Source organism: Haliotis asinina, chromosome 2 (genome assembly GCF_037392515.1).
Source record: "Haliotis asinina isolate JCU_RB_2024 chromosome 2, JCU_Hal_asi_v2, whole genome shotgun sequence".
Taxonomy (NCBI): domain Eukaryota; kingdom Metazoa; phylum Mollusca; class Gastropoda; order Lepetellida; family Haliotidae; genus Haliotis; species Haliotis asinina.
Window position 1 is genome coordinate 91,640,457 of NC_090281.1, and position 16,415 is coordinate 91,656,871.

The window sequence follows — 16,415 nt, forward strand, 5'->3', positions numbered from 1 at the left end:
ACAACAAGCTACATTTTTAATTAATTCAGCTTTATCAGAGGTCATTTCTTATGTAAGATACTTTTCATACGTTAATGAAACATAACTTTGAACGGGGAAAGTATGCATAAGAGCTCCGCTACATTTTTCCAAAAGTTCAAAAAAAAATCTTAAGGCATTGCAACTGAATGTGCTGTGAAAAAAAAATGAAATCGACTTCTTGTGAAGGAAAATCTGTTTCTGCTAAAAAGACAACACGTATCCTACTGTTAGCATAATTGAAAATTCACCCTTGTTTAGACACTTCTTCATTTTACGGTTAAGTCGAACCTGGAAGTAAGGACGTCTATCACACTTTGGGGAGCACAAATTGGTTTTATTTCCCCCATTGTATAATAAATGGCTTGACACGATGTCTACAAAAGGTGTAAGTAAACAGTTATCCTTTTCTCAATAAGGACTGTATATGTTAATGTTCGACACTGTGAATAGATCTTCTAATGGCATAATATTGATTTGCTGAGATTTCTCGAAACTGTGTTTTGACTAAAATGTCCCGGCATAATCATTGCTTTACATCCTCACGTGAAGACGGCAAAAGGACCCTGATTATATATTTGCAGTGTGCTGTCTCCTGATGTGGAGAACTGAGGTCCCAAGTGTTCCATCCATGTCCCCTCCTGGACATTCCGGGTCTTTATGCTGAGTTTACAAGACCAGTTTCTGACAGAAAGGTTTATGAGCACTCCATTCCTGTCTCAAGGTCACGATGTCCAGCTATGCGAGCTAGTTTGTAACACCCCATATCACTATGGGAGCTATTGCCGTTGAGCCAGGAATTCACAAATGCATGAAAACTCATATATCAACCATTAAGCGTGAGAAATAACTCATTCCAAAAATAAAATGAACCTAATTTAACACAGACATACGCTTAGAAAATTATTTGGAAATGGAATATGCATTTTCTTGTTTAGCAGGATAGAAAACTCCATCAGCTCATCTCTTTGATAAGCTTCTTAGTACAAATGAGAAGAATTGATGGTAGTTAACGCCAATTTATTTGGAGTGTGGTTTTCTAAAAAATTTGTTTCATCCAATTATCACGTCAAGACCTCGAAGGAACGCCCATGTCAACTTCAAGCCACTAATAGCGTGAATGACACCGTTGGTTGCAACCCAGTCCTTGTTCAAGATGTTTCCGTCAAACGGGGAAATCCTGAAGGAATGCCTTCCTGTTGAGAGTGAATGAACAACTGTGTAATTGATTTTGTGTATGAAGTCATGATAGAGGGCGAGGTAGGGATAGTGGTACCCAACACTGCTTTGAACAGTATTTAGGCGCGTCAGATAAATGCACAAGGGAATTTAGAGGTGATCAGACGTTTATCACTTTGGTGAAATCCAACGCTAACACAACACTGAATCGAACCTGTCCCTGGCACCCCTAAGGACAATGCACAATGCATTGCAGCGTCTCGTACCACACGGGGAGTATCAATTTCATTTTACCATGAAAATTAAGTCGATGCCTCGAGTCCCTACAATGTGTGAAGCCTATATCTGGTGATATGTTTTTAGTGAGTTTGGTTTTACGCCGCGTTTCGCAATAAAACAGCAACGTCACAGCGAGGGATACCAGAAATGAGCTTCACACATTGTACTCATGAGGGGAACAGAACCCGGACCTTCGACCTGACAAGTGAATGCTTTAACCACAAGGTTTCTCCACATCCCCGATACGTCAATATGCTACTCTACAGACTGACTTTCAAATGTCCATGTACCCTTGCTAACCATGTATTCTTGACGAGAAATATAGAAGTTGGTACTTGCCGCGTTCATGCACAACGAGATTATTGTCGTATCTAGTGTTGTCATCCGTGATTGTCTCTGCGTCATAAAACCCAGACGTGTAGTAGGTGCCTGGCAGGACGTGGAATTCCACAATTGCTGAAAGAAGATTGTTTAACAAGTCACTGAAAGAAGTTGGGGCTCAAAACATTTTGCTGAAAAACATAAACCTTTTGAGGAGTAGAAAGACGGAAGTGTTTCATTTATGATTCCTCTGAAAGATGAGCTCTGAACTGTTTGTCTGAGCATGTTATTGATTAAAGCGTCTCACTGTTCGTGGGCAGGTTGAGAAAGAAAGAACAAGCGTCACTGCTCTCGCACCCTGGGAATATTGGTAACGAAAACATCATTAATAATGTTGTTGAATAATTTTGAACTCACCTCTCATCATTTTTAAGCTGCTAAACAAAGCATCCGTCCTATTTTGATACATGTTGTCAAATGCCAGGTCGTAAGGCGCAAGGACTGTGATGTTGTCTTCTGTTGGGAAAACGCTATCAGTCAATTTTAATCTCATCCATTGAGCTCATGTTTAATCCTTATTTTCAAAATGATGAAATTCAAAGAGCCCTAGGCATGCACCTAACAACTGACATCTTTATCCGGTTGATACATACCATACTTAGTTCCATGTACTTCATCTGGGCAGAGTTATCAGCAAACCCCTTGCATATCCATATCATCCTCACTATCACCCTTCCATCGTTACAAGTTAACGGTAAAGCCATGCAATATCCGCCACACTACTCTCAGCCTTCTGAAATATAGATGACGTTTTTGTCATCCTCCGCCCTAGGAATCCATCAAATCCACTTTCGCCTCCACTCCTCAAACCCATGTATTCACTTTACCACGGAAGACGAATTCAACTGTATTATCCAAGAAGTAATATAAAAACTCAAACCATCTTCCAGCTTGCCATCCACTCATCATTGATTCCAATGATTGATTCAGTCGTATTCCTCATATTCAAGATCCCTTTTTATACTACTGCCATCGACTATTATGGACCATATACTTAACCTGAACTTTGTAATTGAAAGATCATACCCTACTCTACTCAGCACTATAATTACTACCTTATACTTCCATACACTTCTCAGTCATACTCACGTGCTTGATAACACTGTTTGAACCTAACTGTAATCAAGACGGATACTGGAATATTGTTCACGAAAGCACCATTCACCTCAACGCTGGGCAATTTTGTCCACGAGAGCATCACTTACCTAGATGCAGGGATATATATATGTATATAGGTTCACAAAACCACCACCCTGATAACCCGACCACAGCATCCAGTGGGATAAAAAATCAAAACTGAAAAATCAATCTAAAGACTCCAACCATCCACCCATTACAAATCCTGGTGTTACTGAAATCCAATATCCATTTTCATACTACTACCACCGACTAGTATGGATTGTAGAATTAACATGGACGGCACTTTGAAATAAAAAGACACTACAACCACATCCCACTCTACTCAGCAATATGAATACTACTTGTATACTCTTCTCGGCCACACTCACTTGCCTGATAACGCTCTTAGGACCTAATTGTAGTTAAGGAGGTCGTTTATCTCATCTATTCTTAACGTCATACAAGGTGTTACCGTGTACCTTGCAATGTTGCACAAAAGTCTTGCGAAAGAGAACACAACACTGGTTCATTTTAGACTTCTCCATTCTTTAGACTTCTCGTCATTCCCGATACGGCGGCCGCCCTGAGAGGTTTGGATTACTTAGAGTCCTGATGGATATAAACTAGCTGTTTAATATCTAGTACTTTCATATTGCTCCACGATGCTTAGAGTGAGTGAGTGCGTTCAGTTTTACGCCGCACTATTCCAGCTATATGGCAGCGGTCTGTAGATAATCGTGTCTGGTCCAGACAATCCAGTGAACAACAATATGAGCATCGATCTGCGCAATTGGGAACCGATGACATGTCTCAACCAAGTCAGCGAGTCTGCTCACCAGATCTCGTTAGTCGCCTTTTACGACAAGCATAGTCGCCCTTTATGGCAAACATGGGTTGCTGAAGGCCTATTCTACCCGAGACCTTCAGGGATCCACGATGTTTAGACTTTGGATGATTCTCAAACCTTTAAGTTTACTCGTCATTCCTGATAGGGCGGCCGCCGTGAGAAATTTGGAGTACTTGGAGTCCTGCTCTAAGGTTTGGACAATATCAGCTTTCGGGGGGCTCAGGACAGAGCTCAGCAGATAAATATGTCCATTGGAGACGCTCATATTGGATTCCTGCAGGACCTCGCCGTTAACAACAGTCACCTGTATGCAAGACAAAGGGCAGAAAATGTAAAATTGAACTTAACGTATCATCAGTGAAAGGGAAAGTGAAATACGGGCGGAAAATCCAACCATAAATGAATGGATATAAGAAAGGGCACCAAAACACATTTAAACACCGTAGACGCCATTGGCGTACATTGTTATGTGGGTAGAAGACCAGGCGAACAGGTTGTGACGCCAAGGTGTTGACTTTCTCCCCTGTCCATTGGTGTTCTGCGATCCCAACGTAGGGCACGATGTGATAGTTGACCATGGCCTTTAACTGGGTGATGTTCTGGTACAGTTTGGAAATCATATCTGCTGGGAAGGTTTCAAGTGCTGAGTCTGTCGGGACGAAGACTGTGTAGTTTCCTTAAAGATGAAAAGACGTTATGTAATTTGCTATGCAAGACATTATTTCTATTTTATCAGACTGAACACTGAGTTATTCTTTACTTGCTGTATCCCCTCTGTGGGACTATGTAAACAGTTGAGCTTGAACTTGACGTTCTGAGCCAAAAACCGAGCATGATCACCTTGGATCTAATGTAAACCCAAATATCCTCATATATTCCATCGAATGTTGAATGGTTTGACTGCAGCTCACGGAAATACAGTCAGGCCATTACACGTGCGTGTGAAATTAACATCGTCTTTGTGTATTTCGGATAATCGGATGATCAAAAATAAAATCTCAGAAAATCAACAATAACTAAACAGTGTTCACCAATCAAATCCTTTGGTGCCATAATGTTCTCATGTTCAACAGCAACTTTATATTATGACTATTGACCTGCTTATTTGTAATACTTAATTTTCCTCTCTTTTGCATATAATCTGTCGTCTTGTTTCTAATGTTAGCGCTTTGTGATGTATTTTTCATTAACTGGTCAATGGCAGCTGTGCCAACACAATGTTGCTTCCCATGACCTTACGTTGTTTGATAAGTGCAATATAACGAATTTATCTTATCCCACATATCCGATAACGATAAATGTGAATTCTAACACAACTAATGGAGATACCTCTGAAATTAAAGATTAGGTATTATCGGCCCAACTGAAATTGTTGGAGTGAGTGAGTTTGGTTTTACGCCGCTTTTAGCAATATTCCAGCGATATCACGGCGGGGGACACCAGAAAATGGGCCTCACACGAAATTGTTGGAAATAGTAATTATGCCTTCATACATTCCGTCTGAACATACCCGTGGTGAGGAGACTCTCAAGACCCGCTCTTCGCACGAGGTTTGTGAAAGACATAATGTCGTATCTAGAACTCAGTGCCTCCATGATGGTCCTGGCAGCAACATCACAGACGCCAAACAGAAGCAGCCCGCTCACGAAGTATATCTTCATTGTTCCATGTAAGATACCCCTGGAATACTGATATGATGTATCTTCTTTATTTCACTTTTGGTCAATACAACTGAAGCCCACAGAGCAGGTAGACGTACAAGACACGAACAATGTGTTTATGGTAAACTAGTAATTCAAGAATTCTTCAATATGTCTATCAAAGATGGACACGTGACGATCGAGGCTAGAACTGATCTTATCGTAAGATGTAACAAAGAACATCGGGTGGGTTTGGTTGGTTAATGTATGTCAATGCGCCAGATATCAATCACTGGATTATCAGGTCCAGAATCAATTATGTAGAAACCGCCTTCATATATGGCGTTAAGCAACAAACTGAAAGAACTATGTGAGTTGACTGTCTATACCTTTTCTTAAATAATTTCTGAAATGATATGAAAACTACATGCGCAAAACAATTTTTTTAATGCACTTTGTCTCACTTTGGGTTGAGAATATTGTGTTGTGTTGTCAAGGTGAAATACATGATGGAAGCCTGGAAATATTGGAAGGAGGACCTGATATTCAAGTGATATTCAACGCTGTCGTGGGATAACACGCCATTTACTAAGTCACCGAAGAAGTAAACAAAAACTCTTGTTGGCCCAACTTTGAAACCGATGCACCACTCTACTACCAGTTATATAAAAGTGCTCCTGCTCATCTGAAGAGTCGCAAGATTCATTCCTAAACGTGCATAAGCAGAATTTCGTGTTCATTAAATCCCAATGGCATCTACAAAGATTTTAATATGAAAACCTTAAATACGACCTTCTTAACCAGTAAGCGTGCACATAAGTAAGGATGCTTTTTCAAATAACGACGCCATATGGTTAAGAGAGAAATAAATGGGGTCAACGTGAATTGAACGTAACTTAAAGAGGAAAAAAGTACATTACTTACCTAAATCTTTGAAGCTGCGAGAACTCTTCACTGTTAATATAAGCGGGTGTTATCAACTGGAACATGGGGTTATCAAAGGTTTTACATAGGAGTGGAAACCAAGATTTGCACAACTGGTAATCAGTAAACAGAGCTATATTTACAATTTCATGTCTGTATCTTTTCGTTATATTTCAAAGTTTTTCAGAGTGTCTGTGATAAGGAGAACATACGAAATACACTATGGGAGAAAAGAGACTTCCTCCTCACTTTGAATTTCAGTAAAGGAAAATCAAAAACAAATATGTACTAGGGACATAAAGAAACTGTGCATACAAAAATTTAAAATCTAAAGTTATCAAACCTGTGTAGACACATAAGGATTTAAACTCAGAGATTAGTGACATGGATCCAACATGCATGCACGTGCAACGGTCCGTGGCGTCAGTGGTTTCGTATTTGAAATGTGCAATACGTTGTTGCACGTGCATTCCGGGAAAGAGAAACAGAGCAAATCAATGGAACACAATACTGTCACTTTGGAAAGCTCAGCCCCTGCCCTTGCGATCGTTGTAAAACATAAACGGGTATTGAAACGCATTGCATGCCAAGGCTAACGTCTTTTCAACGTCATGTGGCCATTGGGATGGTCCGTGGGGGAATGTCTCAACGACAAGTGGCTGCACATTTCCACATTACCTGAACACAATTTCTGGATTGTGAGACGCTACCAGAAGACACTTGACGTCATCGATCTGGACGTCCGCGTTTCAGACTGCAGTGATGACTACCCGGACCATCCCAAGACTTCGCCGTATTCACCCCAACACAGTTCGACAACGTCTACGTCATCACGGGATCAGACCACGACGTCCCGCCATACGACCTATCCTGACACAACGTCATCGACAAGCTCGCCGAATGTGGTGCCGAAATCATGTCCGCAGACCCTTGTTTTGGTGGAGAAATGTTTTTACAGAGGAGGCAAGGTTTGACCTTCCCCATAGTGATGGACGTCAACGTGCCTATAGACACGCAGGAGAACGTAATGTCACAGGCCTGTGTCTTGGAGAGGAATCTCTTTGGTGGTGGTTTCGTGATGATTTTGGATGTGGAATAACAGCACTCCAAAATACTCCTTTGGTGATCGTTCAGGGTAAGTTAACTGGTGTGGGCTACAGGGATCAGATTCTTCGACCTGTGGCAATTCCTTTTCTGCAATGTCATGGCCCTATGTTAACATTCCAACAGGATAATGCCCGCCCTCATACGGCAAGGGTTGCTAAGGATTTCCTGCAACACCACAACGCTGACGTACTGCCTTGTCCTGCACATTCACCGGATCTCTCCCCGATAGATCATGTTAGCCACGAGATGGATCGACGTCTATGCCGTCTTCCTCATCTGTTAGATAAAGTCCTTGAACTTACAACAGAACTTGAGGGAGTCTAGCGTGACATTCCACAAGCCTTCTCTGAACGTTTGATAGGCTCTATGCGTCGTCGATGCACTGCTATTCTCAGTGCCGACGGTGGACATACCCGGGGTTTTCTTACAACCACGGGGATCCGAGGTAGACTTGTGGTAAAAGCGTCACTCCAAAGACAGCCGGTACCCCCCGGGTACCATGTGTGAAGTTTGTTTCTGAAATCTGAAGTCTGAAAATTTCTAAAAGCGGCGTAAAACCAAACCCGCTCAATCACTCACACTCACCCTGACCTGCAAATTCATCTCCATCCTGCCTCGTCCATGATGGAAGTGCTCCCCAGGTGAAAGTTGCTTGGATTTCTTCTGTGGACAAAGATACGACAATCTGCAAGAAGGAGTATACATAGACTTTCAACTATGAACTAAACACACTGACACTGATGGTGCTGCCATCGTCATAACGTCAACCGGGCTCATGGACGTCTGACATTCTGAGCAAAACCACAGACATTGAGCCCAAGTTGGCGTCGTATGATTGTGGATAGGCTGAAATGACATCTAAATGACAATGTTGTTGATGACGTAGCTGTCACGAACCTAGTGGTGTATGGTACAGATGTGGCTTATCCTTGTTGGAGTGTAATCCGCTGTCTCCATGTTCAGGGCCAATCACGAGTCAGTCGTTAACGCTGAAGACGTCAATGCATTCTCTCCATACCAATGGCTCGCTCTCGCTCTTGCAAAGGTAACATTGCATTTTCTTTGAGTGTCTTTCACTGCCATTTTACAAATTTTTCATGTGCATTTTGCATTTTGGGTAAGATAAAAAAACAAAAACAAAAACAAAACAAAACAAACAAACAAAAAAACAACAAAAAAACCCAAAAAAAACCCCCAAAAAACCCCAAAACAATCATGCTAGGTCATGCGTTGTAGTGTTTTTGTGAATGTTGTAGACGTTGTTTTTAGACTGGAAAAAAATTAAAACTCATCGGGATTGGAATATATTACTGCTTGACACGTATTAGAGGAGCCTGCGCTGTAAACGCGTTTGTGACAAGTAGGCGGAGAAGGCTTCTCTCTCATGTTTCAAATCGAATGTTCTGGAGGGCGTTCCCATATATACAAATTGGGGTCATTTGTCAGGTCGTGGCTCATCTAATACTTGTCAAGCAGTGATGTTTTAATAAACCTACACAACACTTGATTGCATGCATATATACGAATCTAAAATTCCCACATTGCACATAAACGCAAAGATTTTCAAGCAAATGTAACGGTACAGAAGGCCTGTATTGGGTTTCATAATAATTCCTCTTTTGTTAACCGAAGGTGGGAAGTTACATGTTGTATGTAACTTACACATGTAATCTATTTGTAACTCTGTTGTGAACAATTACGAAATCAAAAATGTGAAAGCAAGAGTGAATGAGTGAGTGAGTAAGTGAGTTCTAAACACCACTCAGCAATATTCCATCTATATGACGGCGGTATGTAGATAATCGAGTCTGGCCCGGATAATCCAGTGATCAACAGCATCAGCATCTATCTGCGCAACTGGGAACGGATGACATGTGCCAACCAAGTCAGCGAGTCTGCTCACCCGATCCCGTTAGTCGCCTCTTACTACAAGCACATAGTCGATTTATACGGCAATCATGGGTTGCTGAAGCCAAATACTACCCTGGACCTTCACGGATCTTAAAGCAAGAAGTTATATGACCATTCACACAAACAATTTCTGAATTATATTCATGATAGCACATAAATAGAAATAAGTTCTTTCAGTTGACTTAAAATGCAATTAATGAGTAAAAAGATCCACTGATACTTTACGTTTGTCATATCTACTAATTCTCTATGCAACATACAAGGTTTAAATGTAAACGCTTAACTAAAGTATGTCCTAGTGTTTATTTTGTAAGTGATCATCAAACATGGCGTTACTATCAAAATGAATGTTATGAGTTAACATCGAAATAAGGTAGTATCTATGTACTCACAGATGTACGTCAGTTAATAATGCATGCTTTTAAATGCACAGATGTATCGGTGTCGTGGTGGTAGTATGCATAAATTATGTTATTTTCTCGTGTTTATTGGAAACCGCTCTATCTCAATCGTAACCGTCTCAACACATCAGAAATAACGGATTGGATTGAGAGATCCTGTCACAGCTTTAGTAGGTACGTTATTTTATATTCAACGAACAGTATCAGTTTATTCCCGTTTGCATATTGTACACACTGTGAATACAGAATAATTCCCGTTACATGCTGTTTTTATAACGAGTGTATAACGTAATGGGGGAGAGAAAGCAATTTACGAACGTTTTCAGGCGCGTAGCAAGACAGCTTTTACAAATTAGATTATTATTAGATAGGATTGTGGGATTGCCCGACCTTTTAGCAACAATCATGTGTAAGCACGGGCATGTTTAGAATGGAAGTTACGCTCCTGGGTTTTAAATACATGAACTGACATGAAAACGATATCAAAAGGGGAAGGTTGAAGTTATATATTCACTAAGTCTTTGTACAATATCTGAATCTAATGTTAAGACCGTTGGTATAATTATTCTTAGCAGGCGGCACAAATGCGGAGCTCTCTCCGAGTAGATTGTAAGAAATGACACGATGCTGATCATGTGATCCTGTTCATAATTGTATTCAACTGAAAATCTGGGTTGAAACACTGTTCAGTGTTTGACGCGTAAGATGAGCCCTCGAGACGATGCTGCCATTTATTACCTGCAATAGCCTAGTGTAAGAAATCCCCTGTGAACCAGCAAAACAGAACAAACATTCAAATACTGTATTATTATCAAAGAGAGCAAGTCACAAAGTCACAAGTCAATTACCGATTTCTAATACAATACAAATGAGACACAATCTAAGGCAATGGGTCACCAAATATAGTGCCAACTCACCAAAGTCTTAGTGCGAGAGAGAGTCAGGAATGCAGAAAGGTCAGGCGTTGACGGATATTGATGATGTATACTCCAGTAATGTGTATCTGTGTATGACAACACGGCAACTAGCCTTTATATGTAAAGTCATTCCCTCTGGAACTTTCGAGTACTTACAACCATCACCATCACCGTAGAATGTTCTAACAGTCTCCCGAAAGTAACAAATAATAAAAAAACAAACTCAATAGGGGGTAACTCTAAAGTACTTCCGGAAAGCCTGCTGCCAAAATCCTATGCTGACCACGAAATATTATACGAAATGTGACCCATCATAATTATTATTCAAAACACTAAACGTTGTGACCCAATAATAATTATTACTTAATTAATAACAAAATATACAGAAAATACACACTGGTAACACTAGCCAGGGTCAGACGTGTAAATAAGGGCACAATGACATGAACATTCAGTTGTTATTACAAGGTACACATGTAAAGTATTTGTTGTTTGTTTTACAAATAACACATATATTTTCAGCACCAACATGTTGGTACTTGGAGGATACCTTCTTCTACGTAAGTGCTGAGAATTGCGTACATTAAGTCATATCATTGTGTAATTCTGAATGTACTGCTTCTACCATTGAGAGAAGAGAATGCATTTACTTAAAAGAAATACACATATTTTGTTAACAAAACCTGATGATATTCTGATTTGAACGGGATGATCAGGCTGGATTACACATGATCATACCTGCAACCGTTCATCTTACTGTATTGTCTGGTCCAGATTCGAATATATTCAGACCGTCCTCATAGCTCTGGAATATGTCTAAGTGCGGGGTTAAATTGCAAAAAAAGGGTAGAATTCTATAGTATAATTCTGTCGTGCTAAGCAAGTCAATGACCGTAACCTATATATCTTGATAGGCCCCCGTGACCTCGTCAGTGGCAATATATACCTTGATTATAGTTGTGTTTGCATTACAAAGCCCGGCAAATCAAAATGCCAGTGTAAATTACATTAGACACAAATTGTGCCGATTATGAAAAGAAATCGAGACTATCAGCAAAAGGCAAGAAGCCATTCTGTTTATCGCTCGCATAATCACTATCAAACCTATAGCTGAAATATGTTGTTTCTTCAGTGGCAGTTACTGACGGTGTTCCAAATAACAGTGGCAAAGAGTTCATTCTGGCGTTCACACAATATGGACCACCCTCCCTGAAGAGTACCATACGGACGGAAATAACGGGAGAACATAACGCCCAAATACAATTAAATTATATGAACGTGCAACGGCATATTACCTTGACAAAAAACGTCAAAACTGAAACTCTACCAAGCATTGTAAGTTACGGAAAATTCAGTGAAATGGAACAAAAAGGAATTTCAGTATCGACAACGTCAACAATCTCCGTGCACGGCGTCAGTGAAAGATCAGATATCTCAAATGGGTTTATATGTATTCCAGTTGACAGATTGTCTACAAGCTACGTTGTTGTCACCTATCATCCTGATCCCAATTGCCAGACATTCTTTTCCATTGTGTCAAAGTACGATGACACCAAAGTTACCATCACGTTACGACTCGACAAGAAAGGCGTAGACTGTTATGGCCTTCAGATTGGATCTGAGAAGGTCATCAGTATGAACAAATTATCGGTGTATGGCATCAAATGTTCTGGCGATCTTACCGGAAGTGTAATCAGAAGCAACAAAGTGGTTGCAGTGATGGCTGGAAGTATGTGCCAAACAGGGAACTTTGTAAACCTTGTTGAGAACATGATGACACCCAAGTCATTATTTGGGTGGAGTTATGTGCTCCCTGTTTACCCAGTCTTGAAAAGTCTGTATAGAATATATGCCCCTGAAGCTGGGACGGTTCTGTCCTCAAACACAGGCAAGACATGGGGAAACATCCAATACAGGAAGCCACTTGACATCGTTTTGGATGTAGACAAGCCTTTTTGTGTTTCGTCAACTAAACCGATGTATGTCTTGGTTGTACTCATACCTGCCGAAAACCAAACCCGCCTGGTACATACGGTCACTCCGGTTCCTTCTAGCGGCCACTACCTGCAGCAATATTCAATAAACCTTGCCAGAAAATCACAGTATTACCTGACACTGATTGTACACAGAGATGTAGTAGATGTTCTTGCTCAAGCAGTTGGGGATCTGAATGATTCAGCGGTTTACACTCATGACATTGAATCTTGCTCCATGAAAACCTTTACAAAAGTGTTTGTCACCTCTGAAGTGCTGAACCTGAACTCCACTGTTCCATTTGGACTCATAGTATATTCTATAAAGGATGATCGTGCCTCTGGTCGCGAACCCGGAATGTTAATGGGTAAGCATCGCTATGCCTAGTATGTGTGTTTTTAGGTGTCTCATGCTGCCACCTTTATGACACTAACTGTTGAACTGGTTTTTACAGACACTTGCGTGCCTCGGCCAAGCCCGGAATCGCTGATGTGGAAGTCAAATGTCAGCCTTGAATACGCACTATGACCACGAGACCCAAGGAACTTTACCATTTTGTAACAGAAATAATGTTAATACCTCACGTACTCTCTAGTCTTGAGCCAAATAATACCACACTGTCCACCGCTTAATGATTAATACCTTATGAATTGCATATCAGATGTAACGTTCTACAGTCAATCATATGAAGAATACACAAAAACTGATTCATGTTCTTTTTTCATTTGGTATCTAATAAACTGACCCCGACTTTCCAGATCTGACAAACTGCCCAACGGGCGAGGGGTTCATGTACTTCCCGAATGACGAACTCTGCGTCAAGTACGAACACAGGGAAGTCACCAGGCAATTTGCAAGCATCTACTGCCACAAGGCAGGAGGCTTTCTGCTCGACATAAAGACGAACAAGATGCTACAGGCCATAAAAGGCATTTATTCGAAATTTGGTATGTTGTGTTACATATTCTGCTTGTATACACTTCTATAAATAATACACATTGTGTGCGCTGGACTAAACTAGTAACCATATCTACCCAGTGTGAGTTCATCCGGATAAAAGATCACCTGTGTAAGTTATATCAGAAAGAATTGGGTGGTTACATACATAGTATAGTGTATCGTCCTCAGATAATGTTAAATGACAAATCCATAAGTCTTTCATTTATCATTTATTATTTTGGATCAAGTTGATAACCAAATTCGAGAAAACTATGGTGTGATGTACCACGAAGCTAGTAGTGCGTATGATTTTACTTCATGTAACTGTCAACATATATTTTCCAGACGGCACAGCGTTTATTGGTGGCTTCAAATATAGATATTCAGACACGTTTCACATCTGGCTCTGGAGTGACTGTGACCCAGTCAAGAATTGGAAAGCCACGAACTCTCGCACCTGTATGGCACTGCATCTTAGGGACATGATTTGGGACGCGAGAAACTGCAAAACAAATTCCGCCAGCATCTGTGGATTTGACATACGACATGTATCCGCCTCTGGTACAATAATGAAAAGTAGGAAGAAACATGGGACAAGATGTAAAAAATCACTTCCTGGTAAATATCAGTCTCAGTCTCAAGTTATCTTCATTCATATTACTATACAAAACCGTTTACTGTAATCATCTTTGATCACCAGGAACACATTGGAATTAACAAGTTATAAGTTAACAGCTGTTGTTGCTAACGTGTCGCTGCACAGCAAGAGTTAATGCTCCTTTATAGCATCTGCCCGGGAAACCAAACTGGTATGTTTAGAACATTGATCAGTCGACATGGCATTAAAAAACATTTATTAATACCCATACGCCCAAACTATGATGGCATATCTCGCTGCTGTGAAGAATTGCTGCGGACGAATGTATGGTATCGTTTATAATTATGTGAACACATACCTGGCGAAATGGGCGGTATAAAAACTATGTCCTATGTCGCATCGATCGTGCACGCCAGTGGTTATCAAAAAGCAGCAATGAGTTAAACTGTCGGAATAAAGTAATGCACAAAACCTCTGGTCAGATATGGTGATCACCTTAGTCCCTTTTGGACGTGGCAGTTGACTAGCACAATGACATCTGCAGTCCTTGGTATATTCAAATATTAAGAGTGAAAGGTCTGTCTGCTTAAAAAATATTTAAGATATTATTATTAAGTCATGTATAAAATAACTTTGCAGGAAATGCGTGAATACGAGTTATGATATGGTCATGCAAGCGATATCATGAACAGTAATTTACTGCAAAGTGTACTAAAAGGGACTAGTGTTTATCGATGATCAACGCTTTCCTTGTACAATAGCGACGTACTTATAAATGTGTTTGATGGTATTTACAGATATCATCGGCAAACTACGAATTACAACAGGTACTAGTATGTTGACCAGTGAAGAAACCATCCAAAATGACACCGTTACAGTCGTATCTCATCATACGGGAAGAGCGTCAACAGGCGTCACATCAGCCAGCACTGTCAGGGACGCTGGAACAGGTTCTCACACGTCAACCTTGAAGCAGGCCACGTCAATTCATCCGTCAGATAGCACGACTGACACACTTATGTGGACAACAGAAACAAAGACAACCAGCGCAAACGTTACAGACAAGGCTTCAACCCACCGAACAACAAAGAATATTCCAAGCACGTCAACAACCGAAAGGACATTGCCAAACACGCAAACCCAACATGACGACTCTCCTAAACCAGTGCTAACCACAGTCCAGTATGCAATTAACCACAGGGCATCTGAACAACCAAGAACACTGGACATGACAGTACTAATGAAAAAGTTTCTCAGCTCAAGCAACAATTCACAAACAGTTGTGCAGGAAAGGGAAAAGATTCTGCGTATGTTCAAGAAGAGGTCGTGGAGGTGTAACTGCTTCTGTAGAGGCAACCGCCTTCAGAACATGTCCAAGGAGGCCCTACAGGAACACAGAGCGAGGGTAAAGAAGGAGTTGGGAGTGGCCAAATCATCTCTCAGAAAGACTTTATCGAAGAAAACCTGTGCCACTGATAATCGTCCATCGGCTAATGCTGTTGGCTGTTTCGGATTCATGTTTCTCATTTTTCCAGTTGCCGTAATTATTCTGTCGGACATCAACACATTGGTAATCAAACACAGCACTAACTCTCGGAAGAGGAAACAGGCCGGTTGTTACATTAACTTGTCCAGAAATTCTTTGTCTAGTTGTAACAGTGGTAGTTAAGGACTCCAGAACATTTCTCAATATACAATTTGGGGAATATGGCTAAATGCTTGAGGGTTTATGGCTGGGAATAGGACGGGAGTCATCGGTATGAGAGCGAAATTAGGACTGAAAAGGGTGGGAAGATTTGTTATCAGTCCTCCAGTATCATTTCCCTTTATAAAGACAAAGTCAAGGATGGGTAAGGGAAAAAGGTTAATGTTGGATTGATTTGGAGATGGTGGGAGATTAGTGGATAATATACTGTTCCCCGATGAATTTATACAAATAGCATATATAATAAAGACTAACAGCAAGATGGACTACGAACGATCAGAACGATGTTTTCGTTCCTCTTTCTGAGGAAATATGATCTGTCTAACGTCTTGAGAGTTCAGTACGTAATTGATATCATACTCTCCACTTGTGCACACGTCCCTTTTGCGTCGACATGACAATTTTCTCAAAACTTGTAACATCAGGGTTACAATAACAACATTGAAGGCCGCGATTCAACGTTTAACACTGACCAA

General features: G+C 40.7%; 2 protein-coding genes across 2 annotated transcripts; one reads left to right on the forward strand and one right to left on the reverse strand.

The window, feature by feature from the left end:
• Positions 1-334: 334 nt before the first annotated feature.
• On the reverse strand, positions 335-6,385 carry LOC137273005 (transforming growth factor-beta-induced protein ig-h3-like). Its single transcript, XM_067805445.1, has 6 exons — positions 5,334-6,385; positions 4,285-4,499; positions 3,941-4,127; positions 2,215-2,313; positions 1,816-1,932; positions 335-1,214 (listed from the first exon to the last, which is right to left on the reverse strand). Exons 1-6 carry the CDS (start codon positions 5,482-5,484, stop codon positions 1,072-1,074), a joined length of 912 nt encoding a protein of 303 aa, XP_067661546.1. The 5' UTR covers positions 5,485-6,385; the 3' UTR covers positions 335-1,071.
• Positions 6,386-12,700: 6,315 nt separating this feature from the next.
• Positions 12,701-15,903, forward strand: LOC137274590 (uncharacterized). The gene is made up of 4 exons (XM_067807861.1): positions 12,701-13,064; positions 13,456-13,644; positions 13,982-14,254; positions 15,032-15,903. Exons 1-4 carry the CDS (start codon positions 12,701-12,703, stop codon positions 15,901-15,903), a joined length of 1,698 nt encoding a protein of 565 aa, XP_067663962.1.
• Positions 15,904-16,415: the final 512 nt, after the last annotated feature.

Bases quoted from the DNA above. Each gene is read 5' to 3' on its own strand.
- LOC137274590 (XM_067807861.1), top strand. From the start codon at position 12,701: ATGTATGTCTTGGTTGTACTCATACCTGCCGAAAACCAAACCCGCCTG. The intron at 13,065-13,455 runs GTAAGCATCGCT...CCGACTTTCCAG, and splicing joins CGAACCCGGAATGTTAATGG to ATCTGACAAACTGCCCAACG. The intron at 14,255-15,031 runs GTAAATATCAGT...TGGTATTTACAG, and splicing joins ATGTAAAAAATCACTTCCTG to ATATCATCGGCAAACTACGA.
- LOC137273005 (XM_067805445.1), bottom strand. From the start codon at position 5,484: ATGAAGATATACTTCGTGAGCGGGCTGCTTCTGTTTGGCGTCTGTGAT. The intron at 4,500-5,333 runs GTATGTTCAGAC...TTCATCTTTAAG, and splicing joins TGAGAGTCTCCTCACCACGG to GAAACTACACAGTCTTCGTC. The intron at 4,128-4,284 runs GTACGCCAATGG...TCTTGCATACAG, and splicing joins TCTTCTACCCACATAACAAT to GTGACTGTTGTTAACGGCGA.